We start from the raw sequence: 27,649 nt of genomic DNA, 5'->3' as shown, positions 1-27,649 counted from the left end.
ACTAATTGGTTTGAACCACCCTGTGGCTCTACATCTTAGACTCATTTGCCATTAAGTGGTTATGTTTTTGAGTTATCTGAATTAATGTCAATCTCCCTTCACTGTCAAAATCAAATGTAGCATCATGCAAGAGCAACATGTCTCAGTGGTGACAATGTATGAAAATACTTTGAATACCATGGCTGTTATCCTCTGTCTTTTAGGGCCTTTCTGTTGCCTGGACTGGTAGATTATTTAGGTTTCAAACTTTGCATGCTATGTACCCTCTCCCACTCAGCCACCTGTACTTTGTATTGTTTCATTTTGGAGTTCAGGGGGATTGGCTGACTCTAATCCACGTCCACAGAAGAGGTTTAAAACACTCTGGTTTCATCTAATCTTCCAGCTCAGACCTAGCTGAGCTTGAAACTGGCTTTCTCCTTTATAGGAATGGGCAAATAGAGGTCTCTCCCAGCACTGTTATGAAAGAGGCCTGTGTGCTCTGTGGATTAGGTCCTGGTCCTGATTCTATGTCTCTGTTTCTCAATAAGATTGAAAGGATGGTGGAAAAAAAACATAGAGTCCCCTTTCTTCCTTTAATTTTTTTTTTTTTTTATCATTAAAAGTTTACAAATCCTCAAAATTGTATGAGTTAATATTTCTGGAATTTTATTGAAAAAAGGTGTTTTCTTTACGACAAAAAGGAAACTGGAGGGATTTATATAAACATATACCATTATTAGGTTATAAAGTGCGTACTTCGAAACAGATATACTCAGTCAAACAGCCAGGTAAAAAAATGTGAAATCGACAGAGGGAAAGATTATCCTTTTGTTCAGGCACGTCTAGGACAGCTCATCTGCTGTAAGTAGGGGTCCTTCAAGCCCAGCGTGATCTGACTGCCTCACACGTCCAGTTTCCCTGGTAAATTGGAAATCTACGGTGTCTCACTGACATGGTATTTTGTGAAGATTTGTTTTAAGTGTCTTCTATTTTCTTAGAGTACCAGTATGCAGATTAAACGTCTGTCATATAGCAATAAAGTGTGCATATTGTTTTGAAAAGAAGCCGTTGGTAACTGCTTACGTTAGCTTGCTTGTCTACAGCTTCACGAGGACTTTCAAGCAAATGCTCATTAGGAGTGTAGTTAATGTGGCTGAGCAAATGCGTTTGCACTTTAAATCCTAAGTTATATTTATCTTTTCGATTCAGAACGTCAGTAAACGCCATGAGATGAGGTAATGTCCTGCACAGTGGCGTGAACAGGTTAGCATACCAAACTCTGTTGTAAATATTGGCTATTTTACAATCTACTGTCTTGCTCATCCCCAAATTTCAGCTATACTCCCCGCAAATATATTCCTTGTATACGTTTTAAGCCCCATATTCAAACGTAGTGCTGCAGAAGAGACATTTTGCTATTCATAACAGAATACATGTCTTTCAGGGCACTCAAGAAAGGTTCACTCAGGGATAGAGTTGTGCTGACCGCTGATTACTTGAAGAAACGTGTGGATGATATGGCTCTGTGTATTGCACGCTAATCAAACTACTAAAATGCTGAAATGCAGAGTAATGCAGCTTTAAATGAGTAAGAAATGGGTGCGAGAGGAATCTCAGGAGATACAAAATGTATTGGAAAATTGATCATTAGGTGAGATAAATACAGTGCCCTCCATAATGTATGAAAAAAGCGATGTCATTTTTACATGTTGGAACCGAAATGAATGAAGATGACTTTCAATTCAGGTCTGGGTTGTTTGATTTAGAATTTTACAATAAGGAGCTGAAGGGCAACTCAAAGAAAAATGGGACTTTGTCCCAAATATTATGGAGGGCACTGTGTATGTAGTGACAAAAATGTCACGTTATAGGTCAAATACTCTAAAAAAGAAGTCGAGAAAGTTATTAAAAGGGCTATGGATGATGAATGAAACATTTGATCTGACTGATCTTCTTTCAAAATTGATCCTGCTCAAGCTTACTTTGTTAATTATTTGAATTTTAAAATACTCTTTCTGTCAAAGTCGTTAAAATATGTTATGCTTATGATTGTCTGTTTTATGCACTTATTTGATTTAATTGACCACTAAAAAGATGAAATATAGTTAAATAAAGCATTCATTTTCAGTTAATTATTGAAATGAACCAAATCACAATTTTTTTGTTCCTATCCTCACATAATATTAATGAATAAGGCCCTTACGTGCACTTGTTTATCTGTTTTTTAGTTTTGTTTTTAGGCAGAATTAAGTCTTGATGGAAATTTTGATTATCTCATTAATATTAGTTTTTAAAACTCTTCTTATTAAGCTTGCCAGTTGAAAGGATCCCACATCCTTGATGGAACGCACTCTGGTGCATTTTGGCAGTGAATTTGATCTTTAGAGATCTGACATCGGCACATAGTATCTTCTGTGCTAAAATGCGGACGCACAGCTGAGACAGGTGTAGTAAAGTTGGACATTGTGTAACTTGTTACATTTAACAGGAAAGCACGAGTTGGAAACAGTTCTTTATGTACAAATCGTTATCCCTCTGTCAAACCTTTCATTGTTCTTTGCTTAGTCCCCGCATACAGTCGCTCTTAACACACCAAACAGGACTGACAGCTGAAACATTTTGGGTGTGCAGTTTGACAAACTTTTTTTTTTTTCCGGCATTCTGTTGCATCATGTCTTTTTGAGATTACAGCACAATAAACATTTACTTGTGTTCATGTCTTTGCTGTATTGACAGCGAAATCCCCACATGTCCAAAGGCCATCACACCCAAAATGTATGATGACACTTGAGCTGTCAACCCTCTTGTGTCCCTTTGTCCTGTAGTGCCCAGGTAAACGACCTCACGGAGGAAATGGGTGATAATGCAAACAGATAAGCCTCCTGGTACCCGTTGACCACAGTCAGAACCTCCTAAATCAGGACCCTCTGACACGGTGCTCCATCAGTGCCTGCTTCAATGACACCCACAAGGCATTGAGCGCTTATCTGCAATGGCCCCTGCTTAGCATTCACGCCATTCACGTGAACAATGCTACCTCTTCCCGCTCATTGGATCTGTGACTGACAGTGGGTGTTGGTGCACTTGTGTCTGACTTCAGCCTCTATCTTACACTGGGCTGTTTATCCAGTCTAGATACCCCCACCAAGACACAATAAAGGGCGTGTGTCTTCCTCGCTACTTCCTTTGCTGTTTTTCTAACTGGACTTTTATAATGGACTCTGCTCTCTATTTGGCACATTAGTTTCCTCCTCAGAGGAACCAGTATTAGATGGGGGAGGGTTAGGGCTGAAAGGCTGACTAATGGTCATCCACCCAGCTCACCACCCACCGTCCAGCCAGAGAGGTGGAAATGCCATCATGGCCAGACGGTGAAAAGCAGGGGAAGCCGCAGATAAGACCATTGACTTTGATAAACAACAGATTGACTAATTGCTGATGTATGATGTAGAAGCCAGAGATGGGTTTGGGATCTCATTTTAAATCCGCTCGGCCCAGATGCAGGAGAAAATAAAAAGGTTTTGATAGGTCATACTTGTTGGCGTTTCATTGAAAGTCATATCTAGAACAGAGCATTTGAGTTATGTGTAATCTACTTTGGGTTTTCATCATGCAGCTCAGATCTCATATTTGATGAGACATGATATTGGAGGAGGGGATCTTGGGATCCCATGCCTCCACAATGGCTCCTGTGAAGCTGGAGCATTATAAAGCTTCTATAATACACCCTTGTGATCAGCCGATCCCTCCCTCCCTGCTCTTATTTATGAATGGCACAATTTGACAAGGGGGCAGCTCGGTTGGGTAGCTGACGATCACATGATACCAGCACTGTGAGGAATGTGAACGGAATCCCCCTCCCCTCCTCTGCTACTCAAAAAAACCAAAACAAAAGGGAAGAGAAACTTTGATGCCCCATATCAATAAGAATACACTCTCCATCCCCTCCCTTCTTAAGCCCTCATATGCGCAGCGATGCTGATGAGGGGAGCGGGTGCTGCAGTCAAGGGGGCATAAGGGGGCACAGATAGTGGCTGTGTTTGATCTGAAGGTCGCCAGCTCCTTGCTGCTGTTGAGAGATCCTTGGCAGACGAGGCTGGCTCTTATTTAATAACATGAAGGGGAAGCGGACTTTTCTCTCATAATTAGGCCTAATTACCCAGTAGGTGTGGACAGACGGCCCAAGAAGAGACAAACTGCCATTATCCACAGACTTAGAGTCAGATTACTCAGAGCTGTCTTATCTGTTTAGGGGCCAGCAGGAGCCTCAGCCCTCCTCTCTTGCCTCTTCCCACTAGCTCCCGTATCCAACTCGGGTTTATTAATCATTCAGCCTGATTTATTATGACTCGTCCATGACACTCTGGTTTAATCAGGCTCTGTTAGTTACTCTGCTCTGACAATTGGAGGTTGTTTTATGTGGACATGTTTAATGGGAAGAGTGAGTGGGACAGAGACCTTTAGTGACCTGCCTGGGCCTTTATCTGCTGCTCAATTGTTTAATGACGGCTTCTTCTTAGTGTTTATTAAAACAGACGCAGCAAATTTTGTAGAGATCTGGTTTGACTTGTTAACTTCTTGGAGGCAACTTTCCCAGTCTGCTACAGCTGGACTGGGAAAGTACGTTTGCATTTACTCGATGTGTGATTTATGATGAAAAGTACTAGTCTGACAAATGACAACCTGAGTGTTTGCTTGACCGCCTCCTTGTGAGTAGATTTGAGTGACATCCTGCCACCGTTTTGTTTGTTTACAGTATCTGTGTCTCCTTTCCTGAGCTGCCTTCATGTTTGTGTTTGGGTTTGTGGGTGACTCACTCGCAGCCACAACAACAGGCCCATTGTTGGGAGCAATTCAGAGACTAGAAATGCTGACGCCTGGAAAACAGAGGGAACACACCACCGAGGAAGTAGCGGCTAGAGAAAGTGGCCATTATATTCCATATTTAAGGTATAAGTTTGGTTTTCCGGTCCTAGAGCCCTGCACAGTGTGGTCTCCATCACTGGTCTGGGCTGTCGATTTTGATTGACAGCGAACTTTGCAGCCCTTTGTCTTTAGACAATTAAAAACTGGCAGGCTTCTGTGTCTGTGACTCACAGCTCCATGCAAGGTTGCTGCAAGATTACAATAAGAGATGCTTAATCCACCTGTTATCGGGGTGAGCCTTTCCCTGTCATACACAGGCGCAGGACGCTCTGGAATGCAGCCTTACCCACCCATTCAAAGGAGGAGCAGCTTAACTGATAGACCCTCACAAAAACACTGTTTTTATTCCACACAAAAACAAGTTTGTACAGTTGTTGGTGGAAGGCTTTCTTGTTGGTTCAGAGAAAGCTGTAATCCCTTACTGTCAATTTCCAAATCAGTTGTATGTTTTGTACAACTCTGAAAGCAGATGTGCGTATATATATATATATATATATATATATATATATATATATAGATAGATAGATAGATATTTTCAACTTAAAGTGAATGTTGGTGCTGATTTTTCTGAAGAAAGTGTGGAAAAACATTTCAAACATGCCTTGTGTATTCACATTGTGTCATATTAAACCCTGTGTGCTCACTCTGTCCTTTGGACACAGACGGACTGCAGTTCTGCTTGCTTAATTAGGCAGGCTGGCCAGGGTTCCCTGTCTCTCCGCTTCATAGGTTCACATGGACAATTTAACCACTAACCTCCTGAAATGAGCTGCTTCAGAATGCTTAGGGCTCCAGTTTCAGTTTCTGCTGATTGCAGGGAGCAAGGGTTATGATAAGTAAAAGTAAAGGAGGTGAAAGGGGGGAAGAGTGAATGAGGGTTAGTGAGCCTGAGGGGGGAATTCTGTTTTTTGATTACCACATATGAAAGTCGTAGGAATTTTAGGTCCTTGTAAGTACCTTTAAAAATTATGCTTTGTATAAATTTTAGTCACCAGTTTAGGATCTGAAGTGCTTTCTAGATGTTTACAGGCATACTCATGTTCCACCAGATTGCAGTACGTACATATGTGATGCAGCAGCCTCCGAGGTGCGCTGAACACACTGTTTCTCAGGTTCCAAGCACCTTTGAGAACTTGCTGAAGTACTACAGTTGGTTTCGGACGTCTCCATAGTTTATTTCTCTCAATAATCCCACATTGACTCCATGATGTTGAAGTGTGGGCTCTGTGGGGGGCACACCATCTGTTACAGGGCTCTTTTGGTTGTTATCTATGATCCTGTCTGTATGCTTTGGCTATTTTTGTTCTCAGATTAATTTAGAACAAACCCCCTAATGTTGTGGGTTTTTTTTCTTTCTAAGATCTAAGCCTTTGCTCAGGACTGCTGTTAAACATACTGAACTGAATATTGTGGCAGCACATTTTCATATAAGGAAGCTATCTTTCAGCATTTTGAATTGAACTGCTTTTTTGTTTGAAAAAAATCCTTAGAAACATGCTGACTATTGGCAGAATTAGGTTGAATTAACTGGTTAACATGGGATTAGGACATCTGATGAGTGAAATTCTATCAGAAATGAAAATGTTATCACTAAGAGTTAATCACGTGTGAATTTTACTGCTCTTCGTTTAGTTGAGGCATCATTTCCTTGCAGCACGCCTGTGGTCGGTATGGCTTCCTCATTTACGTGGCCTACAAACGACATAAAAGCCAGAGTTGTTACACCGCTTTTGGGACAGCTGTTGATCACAAAAGGAGTGACAAGCCTGAATCTCTATCTGTTTGCAGTAATTAAGTTGCCAAGGGTTGTGATTTATGATGTATTGAGAAAAAGGGGTGTTATTGCATTGGCTGAAAGCAGGAGCGCCACAGGGTTTGTAGCTCCTCACAGTAGAGGAAAGGCAGTGCATGAAAAGGCATTTTTTTCAGCTGTGTGGAGCAGAAAGGACTCGAGGCAAAAGGGGACTCTTCTTAAATTGTCTCTGCTCAGTGTTTGTGCAAAAATAGGATTGGGTTACTAATTTCCTTATTACTTGATTCCAGCATGTGAAGGCACAGGTTTACAGCCTCATTACATCCACACATCAATTGCGTGATTGGGACGATGTCTCCTCCTGCTCCAGCCCCGATTTACACTCTGAGGGGGGCTGGTGCCCCCCTTAACACCCTCCACTTCAGCTGTCATGGAGACAACACCCCCCTCCTGTTTTCTGGGTCAGTCATATCTTGGCTTTTTTTTCTTCTTCAAACATTAAAAATTTTACAAAGTAAGTTCTTCTATTAGCGTCACAAGCATGTAAACAGGTTTGTTTTATCATGTCTGATAAGTAGGCTGCAAGCAGCCTCTCAGTTTAACAATTTTTAAAGTTGGCTTATACATGCAGCTGTTAGAACAGCAACGTTAAATGAAATGTTGTATATACTGTATGGTACAACAAGGGGCCTTTAAAATACCACTTCTGCGGTTTTGCAGGTCTTCAAAGGGTGCCATCCATATCTGGGACCTGAACAGCAGGAGGGCTGAGAGGACTGTCGAGTGTCACTCTGGAAGTTCAGTCATCTGGGTCAGCACACTGCAGTCGACAGGTACCCTCATCAGGTAAATCGCATTCTCCAACCTGCTACTTCTGAATATGAACTGTTATTTGTGTATTAAATATTGTTTACCACAAAATTCCTAGTTTTAAATATGATGTGCTTGTATGGTTATTAACGGCAACCATTGTCCTTTAACGTTCTCTCTGTTGACGGCGCAGTCAGGGACGCGACATGCAGGTCTGTTTGTGGGATCTGAAAGAGGGACGCAGTGAGCTGGTGGAGTCTCTGTGGACGGGCAGTGTTGGGTTCTGTCAGTGCTCTTTGTTGGAGACGGGCCCTACAAACTACCTGCTGGCCTTTGCTGGCCAACAGACAGAAGAGGTAAGATACCAGCAGGGAAAACAGTCCATCTGCCAGTTACCAGGCCATGTTGGTTTCGGCTTCAAACCTCTGCAACCTTTAAAATGAAATGTTATGTTTAGATAAGGAATACCTTACTTATATGAAAAGGAAGGTTTCTTTTCAAGCCAAGCTTTTATCAAAATTGCCCATTCCCCATTATGGATCTGTTTGATTCAACAAGAATTTGTGTGAAGACCAAATTTAAGCTGATGTTGTTTGCTAATCTTGATATAAATGTTTTTCTTTTTCGTTCCAAACATGGGAAATTAACCAGTAACCCTTCAGAACAAAAGTTGCATTTCCACTGCCAGAGTCTTTTCCAGGAACCAAGGTCTTTAGGGGGTCCTTTCCTTGACCCTTTCCATTTCGAGCACAGAAACCAGGGGCTGAAAAGAGTTCCGGAGGAGGAACTTAAGCCCCACAAATGGCCCTAGTAGGGAAGTTGTGCGTTTGATGCTTTTGAGACTACCTTGAACCTTTGACTAGGGCTTGCAGTAGTGAACAGTATTCCCAGTAGTGAACAGTATTCGCAGTGTTTTATTTCCGCCTTTCTGTCTCCATCATCTCAGGTTTATTAACCACAATAGCACATAAAACCTGTTAACTGCAAGTTGTACTGCAGCAAGAGTCGTTACCGTTCGTAAACACAGCAGACAATCATTTCTGGAGCCTCTGGATCATTTCTGGAGCCTCAGAATGAATGAGGAGAAAGAGCTCAGGTTGTCACAAGAAAGCAGTTAAATCAGAGCGATAAAACATTCCTCTCTCGTTTGACTGCAGTTATGCTCTTAGGCAGAAATAAAAGCACGTAAAACCCCGTCGAAAGGTGTAACAGTAACAGAGTTTAAGTGAATGGAGCTGACGAGCACAGTGGGATACAGCTGAGAGGAGACAGCTCCAGCTGGCAGCTGCAGTGGTTGAGTAGCTCCAGAATGACAAGAAAAAAGCAATGAAACGATCGTGTCTGACCTTTTCACAAAAGTTATGTTCTAACACACGTATGAATGCACCCAAAACCCCACAGAAATGTGCAATATGGACAGATTTTGAGTTTGTGCCACTGAGGCGCACTTCCTGGTTTTGCTGTAGGCTCAGGTTGAGCGACACACTTCAGCTGACTTAACTCTGAGAACTGGAAATGTAACAGGACTGAAATAATAATCTTAACTTCTGGAAGGAAAAACAAGCCCTGAACAGTTTGGGTTGGGTGCTGTTTGCCAAAATGCATCCAAAGCTTCCATCGGTACATGTGTTCAGCAGGAGCTAAGCTTTCTATTTATCAGCAGGTGAGAGGTGCGCTTGAGCTAAACAGTCTGACTCAAATCTAAAGTAACCCTTGTGAATCTGACCAGACTCGCCTTTACCTGGTTTACATATTTATGGATTTTCGCATCCATAAATCTCTCTCCATGTTCTGCAGTGATCTTTGCTCCAGAAGTGTCATGAATCCAGTTCGGTATCGTCAGGGAATGTGTCTCAAATCAGATTGATATATGAATGTGTAGTTTGCAAGCCAGTTAGTGTCAAACAATAATCCGAGTGGTATCATTAATAACCCAGCATTCATGTAATGAGTCAGGGTGCATATTGGAAAGACAGGAAATTAATATGGACCACCAGCTAAATGTCAGTTCATTTCGGCCATGCTTTGTCATTTGTGCTTTTGTTCAAAATGTCTAACTGCTCTAAAAGAGCCTAAGAAAACATGCTTAATTGTGCCTTTCAGAGGGTAACTAACGAGCTTGTTCATGCTTCTATTTATAAAAAAAAAAAAAAAAAAAAAAAAAAAAAAATGAAGAAGAAGAAAAAAGCAATATATTGACTGATTAAACAGTCCCAGTAATAATACATGGCTGTTTACATTTTTAATCCTCCTGGGCTGATGGTGAAGAAGAATAACTCCTGGTCCTGGCTGTTCATCAGAATAAAATCACACTTTTGTCTGTCTCGTAGTTAATCTCATCACCAACAAGCTTGTATTGTTTTGTGAGGAGCCAGTGTCTTTGATTTGAGGTTGGATGAGGAGAGGGCAGCCAGCTATTCAGCCATCTTTTATTGCCTCCAGATTCATGTTACTTGCTGCGCTGTGGAGGAGCCACACTTGAAAGAGACAGAGCTGTCACCTGATCCAGGAAAACCAGCGCTGCTAACCCCGGTCCAGCGAGCCAGGCACCAGGGCGCCTGTGACTCCCAGCACCTCAATAATGCCATTGTCCCAACAGACACAGACAGAAGCACACCTACGAGCCTATAAAAGACAGACCAAAACATGCCCCATCCAATTTTGTCATTTAGGCTCTCCACCCTATTCCACAGACATAACTGGGCAGGACAGATGCTTATCATGCATCTGCAAGTAAAACACCCACACAAATGAATTCCCTCAAGAAACAATACTTAGGCACATGCCAGAGAGCATGCACAAAGGCACGATATTGCGCCATAGGCAAAAAAACAAGTCAATAATTTAAGAATGTGACACAGAAAGCAAACGGTTTCCTATTATAGGTGGTTTTACTGTTTACTGCTCACAGTGAGATTCCTGCCAGCAGATTGCGTCTGTGGCAGAAACATTAATTAATAGTGTGGGAGTTGTATTTATGGGCAGTTTGATGCCACACAGGAACAGTGATCACCTGAGGCACAGAGAATTCCTTAAAAGCCCTCTTTGTCAGGCACGCAAAGGTAAACATGCAGGACAGATGTGGCCTAGTGCTAAAATACAGATCCCTCCCTTAAAGGGGTGTTTAATTTGAGGCCTAATGAGGATGAATATACGGATCATCAGTACGGAGGAAGTCGAAGGAATTACTTTTGGTAGAGATGTGGCTCCACACACATGCACGCAGAGAGGCACACGCTTTATCACTGGCTTCATTAGTCGCTGGAGTTTTATCAGAATCAGTGCCAATGTGTGCGGGAAAAGACCACTCATGTCTTAGGGTCAGGCTTTAGTGGGATTGATTATAGACAGTGTGGCAGCTGCTCTGCACTGATTGATGGCACTGTACTGAGGGCTGAAGGCACACTGAGCCACAGAGGTCAGAAAATATAATAACAGATTCATCTTGAGCCCTTGTTATTTGAATTCAGAAGACCGGTAGGTCATGACTTGGCAAAAAGCTTGAAGACCTACAGTGTTATAGACAGTGTTATACCTTGCATAGAGCAGCAGTTTACACAAACATGTAATTTTGTCCCAATCATGAGGCTTGTCCCCTTTTTTTTGGTTCAAAGTGAAATATCTTAACAACTCAGATGGATTGCCACAGAATTTTCCATGTTTCATTCTGAGTGAAGTCTGTTGACTTTGTTGAGTTTTTATCCTCACAAAATCTCAAGTCTTGTATAGTATCTAAGCACACTTGTAAGGTAATTCACCTGTTTGAGTTGTCTATCAGAGAAGCTAGTGCTGCCACAGTATATTTAAACTGCAGTGAGATCATTTTTTCATCTGTTCTCTGCAGATTAAGATTATCGAGCTGCCCAGTAAGACCCCAGTCTGCACCCTGGTACCGGAGGCAAAGCTGGGAATGGTCATGTGCATCAAACTGTGGCAGGTAAGTAGCAGGCATGCCTCAAGTGTCGTAATTAAAAATCTGGTACCTTCGCTTTTAACCTTATCCCTAAACAGGTTTTTAATAGCAAACAGATTGTACACTTTATCCTTTCCTATTTCAAAGGTATTCTTTTTGTATTTATCTGCTTTAGTCTGATTGGGCAGCTTCTCCTGGCAAAATTCAACAATAGGAAAGTAAACAAAAAGTCACACGTGAGAGGCGGCATGTGACTTCCAGCCTGACAATTCATCCCCTGCCATTTTTCCATAAGTTTCTTCTCAGCTGGCAGCAAGTCCCAACACTGTAATTAGAGCGTTTGGAAGGGCCGATGGTTCACCGCCATATATCAGCCTGCAGCTGTATATCCAATCTGATCTGGGCTAAAAGTTAGCTTTCTGTTTTGTAAATGTTGTCAATCGTTTTATTTTCCACCCATTAACGAGACCCTGTAATTATTTTCATGGGTAATAATTAACTCTTTGGGTTTGGGGCTATGGGCATGGACTGAATGGGTTTTTTCACTTTATGGGTTGTTCGGTTTACTAGGCTACAGGTATCAAAACACAGCTTATCATGTTGAACCCAGGGTTAGGAAAGCTGCTGGCTTGCACACGTTCAATCCTCTGTACCTGTTACACTAACCAAGGTTAGTTTGATACGTCAAATATAAAAGCCAAAGATGAGACTCTGATTTTGGGATGTTTTTACAGATAAATGTAGACAAGTTAGAGTCTCAGAGCCTGCTGACATTGTGTGTTTTCCTTCTTTTTCTTTTGCTGAATTTATTGCTGCACCCACCTTTCATCATCTGATTTATGAACCAATGCTTGCTCAGCGTTGAGTGCCAGGAAACATAATGATCAATTCTATCATTATAAATGATATAATATCAACGTAATAGACTACAGGCATCTGTATGACTTCAAAGCCGAAAGGCACAGGTGATTATAAATCATTGCAGAGTGATTCCTTTTAAGGCAGAGGCCTACTCATCTGTTCCACTGACAGAGTTACTGTAGGTCCAGGCACTGGGAAAAGACTGAAAACTGCATTTGTAAATGTGTAGAGTCTCATGTTGGTGTAGATTCTCTGTCATCTGGGTCACAGTGATCCCTAGTGCTAGAAAAGGAGACGACTAATTAACAAAGCCTTTTTGATGAGAGGTGAAACTCTTTCATTTTATTCAGGCACTGAAGATGTACAATCCCTTATTTCATTCTCTAACGCACATTCTGTCAGTCAGAAGGGGAAGTTCTTCCTTAACCCGACACTGCAGGAGGCAACAGCTGACACAGCCATCCTCTTTCTCCACCACATCTCTCTATCACACACTCCAGGAAGAAGCCACCAACAATTATCTCTTCTCTCTGTCGTTCCACTCACCATCACTCTCTTTTCTTCCCATTGTGGAGACGAGAAGTGATTAACCTCCTATATTTCAAAGATGGACTCGCCAGCAGATTTATCGTCGGGCTTGAAAACTTCTCCGCAGCAGTTTATGGAAATGATTAAATGCAGTGTTAAAAGCACGTTCTTTTCACTTTCAGAAAAATCCCACCCAGCCCTTAGTTCAGTGCTGGGATATACTGTTTCTAAAGTGTGTCAAAGACGGTTATCTGATTCATCCTGGTCCGATCGGCTGTGAAGCAGTGAACAGTAGAGTGCGCGAGGCAGAAGAAAGTGCCTCCACATGTGGGTTTGACCTGTGTGAGGATTTCGAGCTTGGCCGGGGGGACAGTAGTGATGTATTATGTGCAAGGCTTTTAATGTGAACAGAGGCTGGCCGGGAAAAGGAAATGTTCCTATACAGATATCCATCACTCTCAGCTCATCACCTTGCTGCCTCATGGACATGACATCATGGTGGGACCAGGACGACAACCGAAGGAAGCGATTGGTTCCTTATGTTGAAGCGGCGCCTGCCTGAGGCCTGTAGCGGCCACATCGACGAACAAGCTGCAGGTCTGATGGTTGTTCATGCATCTCCCTGAACACATGTATTTCTCTCCAATCAGTTGTAGCTTCTCTGTTGCGAATTAGCTTTTTTTTTTTTTTTTTACTTGGAAATCACATGAAATAAATTCCCATCTGTGAGACTGAAGTATTGGGCAAAGGTTTAGGTATGTTTGATCCACATTTTCCTTCCAACACCTTCTTGTCTTTTCTTAGAACATCTAATGAAAAACTGTTTTCCGTGGGGTATTTTTACCTTTGAAAAATCATTGAGCCTAGATATTATTCTATGGAAGCTGATGGGATTTACAAATTTCAGTTTTTTTTTTTTTTCAAGCCTCTACCAGGATTTCTTTTAGCCAAAATATCACTGTGAATATCTCGAGAAAAATAACTTCTCACATTTATTTTTTCAAAAGCCTTTTTTTGCATATGAAGCAATATAAAGTTTTTATTTTTTAGGGTTTGTGCCTTGCGAACACCACTGAATATTTATTCTGCATGACTCAAATGTTGCTTTTGAACAATTTAAAGCCAATTTTTGGGGGTTTTTTTTGTCTTTATTTCCTACCAGCTTGCCATAAACTCAAAAGCATCCTTAACATAAGCATCGTTTTGTTTGTTAAAATTTGTAATTCAGATTTTGACAATAGCTTCTCATGCTTCTTGAGTCTGTCTCTGAAAATGCAGCAGACATGGCAAACAAACAAGCAAAAATGCATTAATTAACCCAGTTAGTTCTTGATGTGAAACTGAAACATTTTAGGAAACTGCGGCTGTTGCTCTCCAAACGTTAGAAAAACTCTCCCAGAACAGAGATCTGTTTGCAATCCTGAGATATCTTGTTTGTACTGTGTCGGATTTCACTTTATTATATTTGCAATATTTGGTTTCTTTTGTGGTAGTTCAAAGCAGAGGTTTTACTGTTCGATCGGGATGTCCCAAACAGCTTGTTAGAGAAAGTATGTTGCATACAAAATAATGTTGTAGGAGAGTTACCTCTAGCTCCGTTTCAGGTTTCCAGTAAACTACTGGCCTTAAAGTGTCTGCAGTCAAGAAAGTCTAATCTAAACACTCTTGTGGATAACGTCAACTATATCTGAAGTGGTTAAATTCTACCACAGGAAAAATTGGCTTTGTATGGAACAAAAAAAATGTAACAAAATAGCTACTCAATTAAGTGGTTAGTAGCACAACAGAAAACATATTTCCCATTGATGAATTTTCTGGATTTGCAGCTTCTTTTGTACGACAATTAAACTAATATTTTAAATGGTGGTTGAGGCTAAAAAAATTGATGATCACACTTTGGGCCTTTGGAAGCTGTGAGCATTTTTTTTTTTTCTTTGACTATTTTTGCATTAATAAATCACATCTTAAATGGGTAAAGTGAGAAACTGGAAACGATAAAAATGTAGTCGCAGCCTAAAAGGGTTGAACTTTGAAACGGTTATTATTACGTTTTCTCAATTTATTCTGATAGTGCCTCTACGGTTTACATCTTTGTTCTTAATTTTAAAGGATTTTTAATCTCCTCACAAAATGTGTGCTTTTTACAACAGTAAGACTTGCAGTGAACTGCCCACAAAACTGCTCATAATCCTAACTGCACGATGGTGAGCAAACCAACAGCGTGAGTGAGTTTGCTGCAAATAATGGCAATGATCTGGACACATTTACTCGTTCATAATAAATGGGTAAATTTGTCCAAACCTTTGACTGGTACACTATATGTAATCTACTTAAATACAGTCACGAAAACTTGGGACAAGATCAGTTTGACGAAAAATTTGACCCAAACTAGTTGACTCTCAAGTGGGCACACGGTATCCTCCTTCGGTCCGTCTTCTTCTGGTCCTACCAGCTTTCAGCCGTCTGTCTTTCCAGCTGTTCCTCAGTGATGAATCTCCTTCCAGTGCCCCAGCCCCACTCCTGCAGAGAGCCCTCTTGTAGAAAAGCCTGCGGAGGATATAATGAATTAGGTGTCTACCCAGGGTTCCCCGACCTCCGACCCATGACATCATCAATCAAGGAGGTCCTTCACTTAAGTGAAACGGTGGGCCCCAAGCCTGGAACGCTTAGCCTGGTCCCTGCCGGCAAGCAGGGGCCACTGATTTTCACTTGTTTTTATTTGTTTTCATAATCCCTCAGTGTTCGTCCTCGCTGATGTGTTTGGAAGGAATACACGACTCTGTCTATAATTTGTATAAAGCTTGAAGAAGAGAAATATAGAGCGTTAACAGAGGAGAGGACCTGAACATGGATGAAAAATGGTAGACATGGCCTCCTCGCACATATGGAAAAAATTTCTTTCCCTCCTAGCTTCTGCATGGCACTGTGCTTCTCCTGGATGCTTGATGTCAGTTTAAAACAAAAGCTGCAGTCAGTACACAAAGGCTTATTTGTATATTCCTGGATCTTCTGAAATGAGTGTTCTGATGGCGAGTGGTTCGTCTTTTAAGTTTAAATTATTGCCTGGATCACGCACCAGTCATTTGTGTATTTTTAGGGGTGTGTTTAAGCCAGAAGGTGGCATTGTGTTTTTGGTATATTTGTACATGGGGACTTCAAGAAAGCAGGACGATGGTTAAATCTCATCAAGTGTCTGTCCCTCTATTCTTTCTTTCCTTCAGTCCCTCTCACCTCCAGCAGGGCAAAGATGTATGGAGCCCCTGCCTTTTATCAGCTAATTTTTATTTTCTCATTCAGGGGAACGATTTACAGGCTCAGCCCGGCACGGCACAGCTTCTGCACCCGTTCGGTCAAACACGCGTAAAATCTGCGGTTACTGAGAGGGGAACGACTCTTTCTCAGTCTTTTTAAATTTGATGCAATTTGCTCTTTCGTCTGCATTTTGTGCTCAGACCTGGATCCTGGACGTTGTGTCTGACTGTTTGTGCTCCTCACTCTCCAGTAATAAACACTCTTGCTGCATCCTCATCGTTTAGTGATGAAGCCAGAGTCTATAAAGTTGTTCTTGCAGTTGAGCTTTTTTTAACTAATGAGCTTGCAAAACGTGTATAGAACTTAAGGAGTGCAACTGCACACATGATCAGTACATCACAGAAAATTTGCATACGTTAAGTGATTAATTGAGGTTATTTGTCATGACATGACAGCGGCTATATTCATATCATTTAAAGATGTTTTTTTTTTTTGTTTTTTTTAGAAAAAAGGCAGTGTGAAGTTGCTCATTGGAAAATGATTGATGGAATGATTTATTTTCACTGTCTTTTTGGAACTGATATGACTAATCCTTGAACTAAAATGTTGCAGGTCTGCACAATAAAACCAAATTATTACATAAACAAAATAAAGTAAATACCAAACGAGTCACAGCAGAGTATAATTAATTGAAATACAAGATTTGAAATAAAACCGCATTGCTATTAGAAAAGCAGGATTTTGCTCTGTGACCTGTCTGCGAGGTCTGTGGCTCAGAAATACAGATGAGGAGCAAAGTGAGGTGTGGTGTAATGGCTGGCTGGAAAGAGGGAGCAACAGGCTGACAAATGGAGCCCACGGAGTTTCAGCGGGAGCTTCCAGGATGATAACCTCTGCTCCTCTCAGCTTCCAGCACCACGCAGCGGTTTCTGTGGTTTTTACTACACAGCTCTCACCTCACATCCTAACTCTCATTACTCTTTGTCTCGCCTCTTCTCATCTTCCTGCCCCTCCTTCTTTCTCTTATCATGCCCCCTGTTCTCCAGCCAGACTCGGGCCCCGGACCTCTCCTGTTGGCTGGATACGAGGACGGTTCCCTGTTGCTGTGGGACGTAACCCAGAGGTCCAAGCTCAGCCAAGTCAAAGTCCACCTTGAGCCTATCATGTGCCTGACCTTTGACCCCAAGCGCCTGAGGGGCATATCAGGCTCCTCTGAGAAGAAACTCTCCTCCTGGATGCTGGACGACCAGAACAACTTGCAGGTCAGCAGGCTCGGGTCTTGTCCATTCGAGCATTTTTTTTAAATGCAGGTCATCCACACTGGCTTGTGTGGCCGAGATGACCAAAAAGTCTCTTTTAAAATAAAACAGAGGCCCCGACATTCCAACAAAGGCCCAAAACATCAGTCGATATTTTTTCAGAAGTCGAATAGTCAGTGTCGAAGCTAATTTGGTCATGTTTGTGTTTCGGTTGCAGAGACATATTTGTGCCATTGTTTTCTAATGATTTCCATTTATGTGATTCAACTGTTTATTTCAAGCATTTTTACATTACTCTTCAACTGCTCCATAGATCCATTATTTCCAGCCCTCTTGCCACTTTCTAATATATCATGCTGGCTTTTTAACTGTTAATCCAAACTCATAGATACCTGTTCAAACTGGTAGTTTGAGCTAGCTATTTTGACTATTGATTGATTACCCTTACTTCTCTGCTACTTATTGGCTGCCTTCTCATGCACTGTAAATCGCAACTTTAAGTGTGACAACAGACTCCCTGTGTATTTTATCCTTTGTTTTTTGTCCTTTTCTTTTTTTCTTCAGTATCAAATGATACCAGTTTTTCCAAATTAGTTGTAGGAATTCGAAGTGTTCGCTGGGACAGAAGCACCGCTGTGGTGCCATACAAACGCGTTGGTTACTCACATCACATGTCCATGTTTTCAGCCCCGAACACACCTACCTGCTCGCTGATAGTTGCACAGTGATCAACTAAATCCTGTGAAATAGAATAAAAGCTAATGGAGGTGATGGAAGGAGAGGAGTGTTGCCTTTCGCCAGACTTGCTCGGACAACATGAGGGGCCAAAGAGGAAGAGGCTCAGCGGGGCTCCTGGGGCCATAAATCAGCTGCTGGTTACACAGTGTTGGCAGGGCTAGGGGCCAGGAGCCGAGCTGGGGCTGTCACTCCAGAGTCAAACCACCCACATACACACTGATGCTCAGTCACACAATAGACCTTGTTACTATGTTCAGAATACCAGTGGTTATTGTTCTGAACAAGTATGCTTACTTATTTTATTTGTGAAAAATATGAAAACACATTTGTACCTTCTATTAATTTAGCAGTTCAAAAAAGTATCCAATGCATCATTACTCCTGTTCTTTAGACCGATAAGATGTAAACTTACCTTAAAATACAGTGTATACATCTTCACACACACACATATATATATATATATATATATATATGTATATATGTATATATATCTTGTAAACAATCCAAGTTATACTCTAAAGCCCCTGCCACACTTAAAGAGATCATATCAGCTTTGTGCCATAATTCATTTCACATAACAGCCAATGCTTCAGAGACTTAACGCCTCATTTGAAGCTATATTTTTCCTTGATTTCATGAGCAAAAGGGAATGCTCCCATTTTTCAGTCAACCTCCATGAATCAGAGCCAAGGGGAACCTTCGGCTGATATAGTACACTGCTGCACAGTGAAGGGCTATTATTCTTTCCAGGACCTTTTACAAATGAATGCTTGAATTAGAAATATTTGCAAAGCACCATTTTCTCACCCTGAATATGTGTCTAGACAAACACTACGAAGGATTTCATTCAATATACCATAAACAGGAGGAGAGGGGTAATTTGGTTTATTTTGCTTGAGCAACAAAATATTGATTCAGCATGTAATCCAGCATGAGGATGACAGGAAAAAAGCACAAGAAGAGGGAAAGGATCCAGCAGGGGCTTTTAAATTATTCTGAAGTGCAGCTCAGTGTGACGTCCAGACAGCTATCCTCAGTTCTTCCCACAAAAGTATTTTTGTGTGGCCGGAGTAAAGGGGCGGAGGGGGGGACCTGCCGGGTGGCGGACCCGGGCCCTGGGTTCTGACGGACGACCCGTGAGAGGTAATAAAAATATCAAAACCTTGGAGGCCCCTTAACCAAACAAAAAACACATCTGCAGTAAGGGGAACAGTAGTTCACAGTGGGAGGCTGCAATAAAGGCTGAGGAGGCTGTAAGTGCCACAGCATCTCGCTTCCCACAAATTACCTCTGCGATACAGTCCAGCGCAGTGGAACCGGCTGGCAAGGCAGATTGATACTTTTTGTGAAATTGAGGGGAAACTGAATGTGACACAGTGCAGTTATGATCCAGTGAAGCTGAAGGGCTGTGAAGTGAGCTTATCAAGGCCAGATAAAGACACATAGCCGCAGGAATGGGGGTTAATGTATTACACATGGCTCCGAGAGGCCCTTATCTGCTGTATGACCCGACTGGCCCGAGATTGTTTCATTGTAATGAGGCATCATCTCTGGCACTTTTTTGTGCTTTCCTTGCAGCGTGCATTTTTTGGAATGCGTCAGGGTGAGACCATGAGGGCGTGGGTGTTGGGGTTTACAAGCTGTTAAGCCAGATGAACATATTCAGAAGGCAGCTCAAATGCATTGACAAGTGTAGTGACGGGTTTCTTCAGGAGAGAAAAAAAACAGAGGTTGTGGCCTGCAGGAAGAGAAAGCAGGTATAGACAGAGGAAGATTAGCAGTGTAAATCAAGCATGACTGACAGCAAGCTGTTTCAGTGACTGATGACAGTTCTTTACAGGTGGAAGCTCTGCTCATCATATTCATTGTGATGCTAAAATATTCCCACTGCCCCCCTCCCAATAGTCATCTGTGTGGTTTCCTTATGAAAATAAAAATTCTTGTCAACTAGTTACGATTTGACCTCACTATTGGGTCAGATCATATTCAATCTAAGTGTTTTCACCCGATGTATGAGCAGCAAATTAAAAAAAAAAAAAAAAAAAAAATCATTATTTTTTTTAATCAATCACCTTCACCCTTCCTCTCTCTTTTTTTTAATTGAACTGCTCACCTGTTTGACACATCCATATCCTGTCTGCCAGAGCCAAGCTCTAACAGGCAAGGTGACAAAAGGCTCTAATCTCCCCGCTGCTGTGTGTGACTCAGGGACAGGGTGTGTCAGAAATACCTGCGAAAAGCCTTCCAGCTGCTCGGCTCCAGTGAGTGAGCGATGACGGGATATATCAGTGGATCAGCGTGAACAGCAAGGCTTGTGCCAAGGCGGAGGGGAAAGATGGGGAGAAAAGTGGAGGAAAGCTTGATTGAAACCTGCCAAATGTGGCTTTGTGTCAGATCTGTTGTAGAACCACAGAAAGTCTGCTTGCTCCAGCTGCTGAGTAGAGCTGGTATCCTCCCGACAGCTGAGAAAGCAGGCATTCGCACAGCAAAATCTGATGTTCGTGTGTGTGTGTAGCACAGACAATGAAGCAGTATTCATAAAAAGAAAGCTGGAGCCCAAAGATGAATGTTACATTTTATGAGACATTAAGGAGGAAGAAAAATGGGGTGTAAAATAAAATGAGCCTTAACTCCCTACCCTCCTGCTCATGGACTTATTTGCAGACTGAGACCTGGTTAATGGCAGCACTGGAAGTAACTGTGTTTCAAAATATTCATTCAGCTGGGCTGAGGCCAGGCAGCAAGAGAATCGATGTTTCTGCTGGAGGATGTAGATTTACAAAATAATATTTCTCTTTTTAAGAAGAAAAAAGATTTGTTGTTGTAATTTTGTTGATGTGATTTTATGAGCCCACAGCCCCCCTGTGACCATGAACACAACACATGAATGGAGAATGGATAGAAATATTTTTTATATATTAATATTTTTTTAATATTAAAAATAATTTTCTTAATTCATTAGGCTTTTAGTCTATGACAGCTCATTTCACAAAGGCTTTTAGTCGTTGGACCAACACTCCATATTTATATAAAAAAAAAAAAGCAAAGTTGTACAAGAAAAGCAAATGAAAGAAAAGAAGCAAACATTTGCATTTGATTGAAGTCCCCCTCCAATAAAAGGTTTGTAACTTTTTTTAACTTGTCTTTGTATGCGTTTCAACACCTATCATGAGTGAAGTCAGCCATCTGTACGGTGGTTGATTTCAGCTTTGAATCTGCAGAATACCACCTCAGCAGTCCTTATGCTCTATGAAGAAGTGTGAAAGAACCAGTCCTGGGAAGTTGCTGAGTGTGGCTGTAGAGCTGATTTGCACTTGTATGTTTGCACAAAATAGGTTTAAAAGACAGTAGAAGCGAGTTCAAGCGAGGAGCTTGGGGCTGCTGCTTTTGGCCATTAAGTGGTGCATTTCTAATATTTTATCAAAGCAATAGAAAGTGAATACATTACCGTTCTGATGCTTCCACTTGTATGCTACCTTGTATAATTTAGTGTCCTCTTCTTGGGGATTGCTCTCTGGTTCAAACATGTACGGCTTGATTATTCCCCATCATTAGAAGTGGACAGCTTGGAGGAGGCAGGGTAAACAGTGTTAACGTTGGTGTGTTAAGATATGGGAAGGGCCAAGTTACAATTCCTTGCCATTAGTTTGTGATTCCTCACTGAAAGATGATAAAGGTGTAAAATCAAACCCAAACTGTTTTAGGGCCTGGAGAGTTTTTTATTTTTTTATTCTTATGTCTAAAACTTGCACACTTTTAGGGAACATGGATGAGTTTTTAGGGGATAAATAAAAGCTGGAGAGCAAAAAAAAAGAGCCCGACCCAGCCTTCCCATTTCCTTCAAAGCAGTGGATTGAAGTTTTCAGGAAGCTTGTTTTCTGTCTAGAAATCAAAACCAACCTTTAAAAATGCAAGATACGACCTTAGTGAATAGGTGTTGCAGTAAAGCAGGAAGATCTCAGTCCAGCACAAACGGTGCTTAATCAAAAATGAAACATGACTTTGAGCCATTAAGTGGCTTGTAGATCTCGCTATCTCAACAGAAACCAGGACAGTAAGAGCTCTGTTCTGATTCCTGTCTTTTTGGGTGGTTTCCTGCCAAAATATAAGAGCAATTCAGTGGAGGGAAATGTGGAAGTTAGAAACAACAGGGACTGGGACAGCACAGCAGCTGGATTTACATCAGACAGGAGGAGAACAGCTGCACTCACCATTACTCCTCTTATTAAAGCAAATTGCAGTTTGTTGCTTTATTAATGTTCAAAATATCACATATGTGTCCTTTAAAAATGCAGAATTATGCCAGAACTGTGCTGGAGTGTTTGTACATGCTGGTAGACTGCGGCGTGTACTCATTTTTCTCCAGTATTCCAACATTGGCTTTCTGTAAAAGAAGGCAGCGCACAAGTCCTTTTTATTTTATTTTTATTTTTTATTTTCTCACAACAGCTCAATCTTACAATAATCCGTTATAACTTTTTTGTTTATTCACTGCTCATTAATGAAGTGACTGTTTTAGTGATGTTGCCCTCGAGCACCGGCGACAGAAGAAATCCCAAAATAAACACTGATCACTGGCAGCTTAGGAACCAGCGTAGCGGCAACTGAGCATCTTTCATTTTAAATGATGGCACAGGACAACCTTTTTTTTCCTCTCCACTTTCTCAGAAAGAAAGTAAAAACAATTAACTGAGCAGCGTTGCTGAATGACCATTACTGCATCATTAGCCATTTACTGCTTGCAATTGACCCCTAACTGAAACAAATGCCTTTTCCTGACACAAACTATGGGAAGCAAAACAAACACAAACAGACACTTAAACCCATCATTATCAGGCTTCTAATGCAAACCAGATGGAGAGAGGTAGGGGCATACCAAATACTTGAGGTAATAACAAAGCTCCAAATAATCTTTCACCCCCTAGTTTTCTTTGGATCTGTTTATCTGGCTTGTTTGGTCAAAGCAGGCACACACTGTTACACTCTAGTAATGCCAGTGATGATGGTTTGATTAACAATAACAAAAAATGGGAAAACACATCACTGACTATTCAGAGCTTAGCTTTGTGTGTGTGTGTGTGTGTGTGTGTGTTATGATCAATGACATTCCTCCCTGCTTTTCATCTCCCTTGCATTCCACTTTATCCACTTGGGCTATGAGTACCTGGCTTATATCTTCCACATGCAGCTTGTAGATGGTTCCTGCCCAAAACAGGAGACCGAGACATAGATTCTCCCAACATCTTCTCCCATCCAAAGCCATTAGTCTCCCTAGACACAACTTATGAAGTCAATTTTACGCTGTCCAGTTTGATTTCAGCTCCCATATCCAGATGTTTGTGGCCCATCTAGCGATCCAGCCGAGATTCCCATCCTGCAGGAAAAGCACGTTTGCTCCCCTGGAATGCCCAGCGCAGCAGGCCCTTTAGATAGTGATCTTAGCCGCCATTCGTTATAATATGTCAGAATGTTGCCCCTTTAGAGAGATTTATACAGTCCTTGGGACACCGTAGATCACAGGGAGAGGGGGCTGTGGCTAATCTTTAGCAGGCAAACGTTACAACAGTGTATTTATCGGAGCGCTTTGCCCGCTGACCAGACCTTTCAGTGTGAATGTAATTCATCAGAGATGACTAAAGCAACACGGTCTCTGCAAACAAGCATTTCAGCAAGATGTTCTCTCTTTTTCTTGCAAACTGTCACACAGGTAACTCAGTGCCCTGTCGTACTAACTCCAAACCAAATAATGGGACTCGGAGAGATTTACTGACGACTCTCGTGCCGTAATGTTTTATGGCCGATGATTGAGTCCCAGGAGTTTCGGGCCAGGTTCAACAGACCTCCAGCCTCACACTTGGACCTCCGTCATCAGATCAGCTGATAGAATCTCTTTTTGCATGTTTGTGTTGGCCACAGTTTCCAACATCTTTGCCACTTACTAATCCTTTTTTTTTTTTTTCTCTCTTTTTGTCTCTTTATTTGCATCAGCCGTAGGTGTTGTTTTGTTTTCTCAGAAAATGACCATCTGTGTGGTTTTACAGCTCCAGGACTGTGTGATGCTGGTCAACCCCGGGGTTTCTCGGCTGTGTATCAGGAAGGATGGTAAGCTTCTGGCATCAGCGGGCTGGGACCACCGAGTACGGATATTTGGCTGGAAGAAGCTGCGGCCGCTGGCAGTACTTCAGTACCACACGGACATGGTGCTCAGCGTGTCCTTTTCTGACCATCAGGACCCCAGACAAAGACTGCTGGCCGCCGGATCAAAGGACCAGCGGATCAGCCTGTGGTCGATATACAACGAAGGAGCTGACACGGGCTGAGTGTCGGAACTCTGGGAGGCTGTACAGACTTTTGATCGAGACATAAACTGCCATCTGTCACAGAGCAAAAACATTAATAGTTGGTCAGTTTTAAAAAAGATGCTAAAATAATTCTATCCTCTGGATGTGAAGAAGTTATGGGAGTAGCATTTTTTATTTACCAGATTTAACAAAATTATACAGTTTCTAAGTTACACTGGAATATGTTGATGCATGATCCCTGTTCTCAATGTTTATATTTTCGTACTAAATGCATTATAACAGATTTTTACTTGAATTTATTTGTCTCTTGGAGACATTTGAAAGTGATAAACGAGTAGACTGTTAATGCAGGAAATCTATCTGGTTACAAAACATTGAGCTGCATTACCGAGCCACGGCATTGAATAATTTTGTTGCATGTCAGTGTAACAACTATAGCAACTATGTCCATTTCTATTGAACCTGCTGAAATGATTTCAGTTGATTAAGCCGGAGAGGACTTCTTCAGCCTACTATTTTCTAAATCCTAGCGCCATGCTCGGTGACTCTGCCGATGATCACAGTGACTCGTCTGATGGGTGATTTGCTTCACTGGACTTGAATTTGAGGTATATGACACACCTGAGCAGCTTTGTAATCCCGTGTTGTTATTCTAGCAGCTTTTAGCTTAACACGCAGGCCCTCTAGCCTGACCCGAGCTGTATTTGTCAAACAAGGTTAATCACGGAAGGGACATGGAGAACAGAGAGGTGTTGATTTAGTGGATGTGCTGATCAGCAGTTGCTCTTCCAGCTTAGCATGATCTTATGAGCTGATTTTTGTGATAAATAAGCTTTCTTTGCAAGAAAGAGAGGAGAGGAAAACCTTTATTATGACACTGACCTGTCATGCTGAGGAATTTTTAAATAAAATAAGATGTGGTTTAAAATTCCTTCATATTTGCTATGCCAAATACAGATGCTTTTTCAGGAAAATATTTGTCAAAAAGGCCCAGAGATAATAATAATAATAATAATAAGGTGTTTTTTTTTCCTGTTCACTGTCTCTAATAATATCTGAGTCAACGAGCAGCATGGGAGCTCATGCGTTACAACACCGTGCTGAGAGGGCAGGGGCCAAAGCTGCAGACACACAAGGTTCTACTTCATAAAGACTTTGTCTCCTGGGATGATCCCTGTTATAGAAGCTCATCATGCTGTACAGGAAAGGCCTGAGAAATCAAAGAGCCAGATGAGCATAATGGCCTGGAATAATGGGGGAGCAGAGGAAAGACGAGGTCATTTGCCAGACAAGCTGCTTTGCTGTGGTGGTGCTACTGTCATAGGAAAAAAAAGTGTGTAGCTGCACTTTTGGAGGATTTTTTTTTTCTTGTTTTAAAAATTGTTATTGTTCAATTCTTTTTGTCTGAGAAACTTGCTGAAAACTCTGTGAGGTCCTTTTAAAAATGTACCCCAGAAGATCCTTTTTCTTATTTCTTTGTAAGGTGGCAAATTTGGCAACTTGTTTACCATGTTCTCCGCAGAGGTCCATCCATACCTTTTGTCCCTGACCCCTTTGTTGACGTCTTCAATTCATAATAGCTTCCTAACTCCTGTTGGCTTTGAACAAACACTCGAGATGGTGTGGGCCAGCTTCCGTCTATTCTCTGATAAATCAAATAATGGCTCCATTGGTGCAGATGTCTCCTGAATGGGGCAGACAGCAACTCGCCGTCCTCAAAAAAAAAAAAGAAAGAAAAAAACTCTTATGAGTAAATCACCTCATAATGGATCATTTAGGAAGTCAATAAATGGGCAGGGGGACTGTCTGCACAATAGCTCTTGTGCTTCACTTATCACCTAACGTGTGTCTTCCCTGGCCTTTAAGGTCAGAGGTCATCTTGGCTTTGGGATGGGACATAATCCGGTAGGTTGCACGGGTCTGCAAGTGTGTATAGTTAATGCTGTCTCTCCTTAAGCCCTCAGTTATTTTCATGGGTTATATTACCAGCTAAGACGTCACACTGGATTTGATTATTTAGAAAACCCAAATGAGGGGAAAAGGAACAGCTTTAAGAAAATAACCCTTTCTGTATAAGCCTAACCCAACATTTCCCCTAATGACTGAGTTGGTTTAATTTGTTTCATACATATGTTAATACAAACATACTGAAGCTCTTATTTGTGTGCTGTTGATGCCTTAGGATGTTCCACATAAAATATCCATCAGTAACCTTGTGCGCACCAAAAACTGAAGCATGTTTTTGTGCAGGTTAAGAGGCCATCAGGGGAAATATGTGAAACACGTTTTCCGGAGTCCAGCCTCAAAATTCTTTTCTCTTGTTTAGGGGAGGAACTCGAGTTGGCATACCTGGTTTGTTTTTAATAACTGTCCACAGATGCTACAGGAGGCTCGGTAGCAGAGATATACACCGAGCTGAGGCTAATGCATCAGAGCCCTGATAGGCCTGTCACAACACATGATCCAGCTGAGTGTCAGGTGATCTTACAGGTCACTTTATCATCCATGCCCAACCTCTTCATACCTCAGTGACATGGAGCAATAGACATCTGGCCATATAAACTATTCCGCAGTATAACTTGACTATCAGTGGTTTGTATTGTGTGTCAAATGGATAAAACTGTTGGTAGCATGACGGTGCCTATTTAAGTGCATTTTACAAAAGTGCTAAAATACAATGTGCGTGTTTGTGATTTCCAAATGAGGGCCTATACCCATTATATTTAGTTACACAGATGTGCAGTTCATTATAATTTCTCCAGTAGGCGCAATTTCCCCTATTTTCCGCTGCTTGCTCCAAATGAGGGCTTCAGTGTCGGCTCTGCCTAGACTAATTCATACACCACTGACACACATTTATTTAGAGTATGTCTGAGCATGCACCACATTTTCATTAGGCTACTCTTAGACAACTATGCGGGTTGGAGCTAGATGGCACATTTAGTGCATGTGCTCAAGTACTATATTTCACGAGAATTCTGCACGTGCACAGTTCTGATCATACTTTCACATCGATTTGACAGCTTGCTTTTTTTTTTAGTATGGTTTTGCTGTTTAATTTTTACACATATTCATATAGTGTTCCAGATTGCAATTTAAGATCGTCCCAGATAAAGTTCTTCATTGTTTATTTAGTCAACCGACTACAAATGTATTACGTGGCAATTATGTGATAGTGATGTTTCGCATGAGCTCAATCCTGACAAGTAAAACCAGCAAAATGCTGCTTGCTTAGCGGGTACCAATTCACTATCAAAAAGACGGGGCATAGTCTAATTTCAGCTCAGTTTGGTTAATATAGGCCTAGCACTAAATTTGGCCTACT

At 41.6% G+C, this 27,649-nt stretch overlaps 1 protein-coding gene across 3 annotated transcripts; it reads left to right on the top strand.

Annotated features, from left to right (window-relative positions):
- Window positions 1-867: 867 nt before the first annotated feature.
- Window positions 868-26,317, top strand: gnb1l (guanine nucleotide binding protein (G protein), beta polypeptide 1-like). 3 transcript variants are annotated; one of them, XM_075468330.1, is made up of 7 exons: window positions 868-937; window positions 6,952-7,122; window positions 7,382-7,507; window positions 7,665-7,827; window positions 11,316-11,408; window positions 17,072-17,287; window positions 24,064-26,317. In XM_075468330.1, exons 2-7 carry the CDS (start codon window positions 7,013-7,015, stop codon window positions 24,340-24,342), a joined length of 987 nt encoding a protein of 328 aa, XP_075324445.1. In that variant the 5' UTR covers window positions 868-937; window positions 6,952-7,012; the 3' UTR covers window positions 24,343-26,317. The 3 variants fall into 3 exon arrangements, with proteins under 3 accessions (XP_075324445.1, XP_075324447.1, XP_075324448.1); XM_075468332.1 differs by having other exon boundaries at window positions 869-903; XM_075468333.1 differs by lacking the exon at window positions 868-937 and adding an exon at window positions 1,028-1,245.
- Window positions 26,318-27,649: the final 1,332 nt, after the last annotated feature.

The sequence above is a fragment of the Odontesthes bonariensis genome, chromosome 6, assembly GCF_027942865.1.
Source record: "Odontesthes bonariensis isolate fOdoBon6 chromosome 6, fOdoBon6.hap1, whole genome shotgun sequence".
NCBI classification, from domain to species: Eukaryota; Metazoa; Chordata; class Actinopteri; order Atheriniformes; family Atherinopsidae; genus Odontesthes; species Odontesthes bonariensis.
This window is presented reverse-complemented; position numbering and strand designations above follow the sequence as displayed.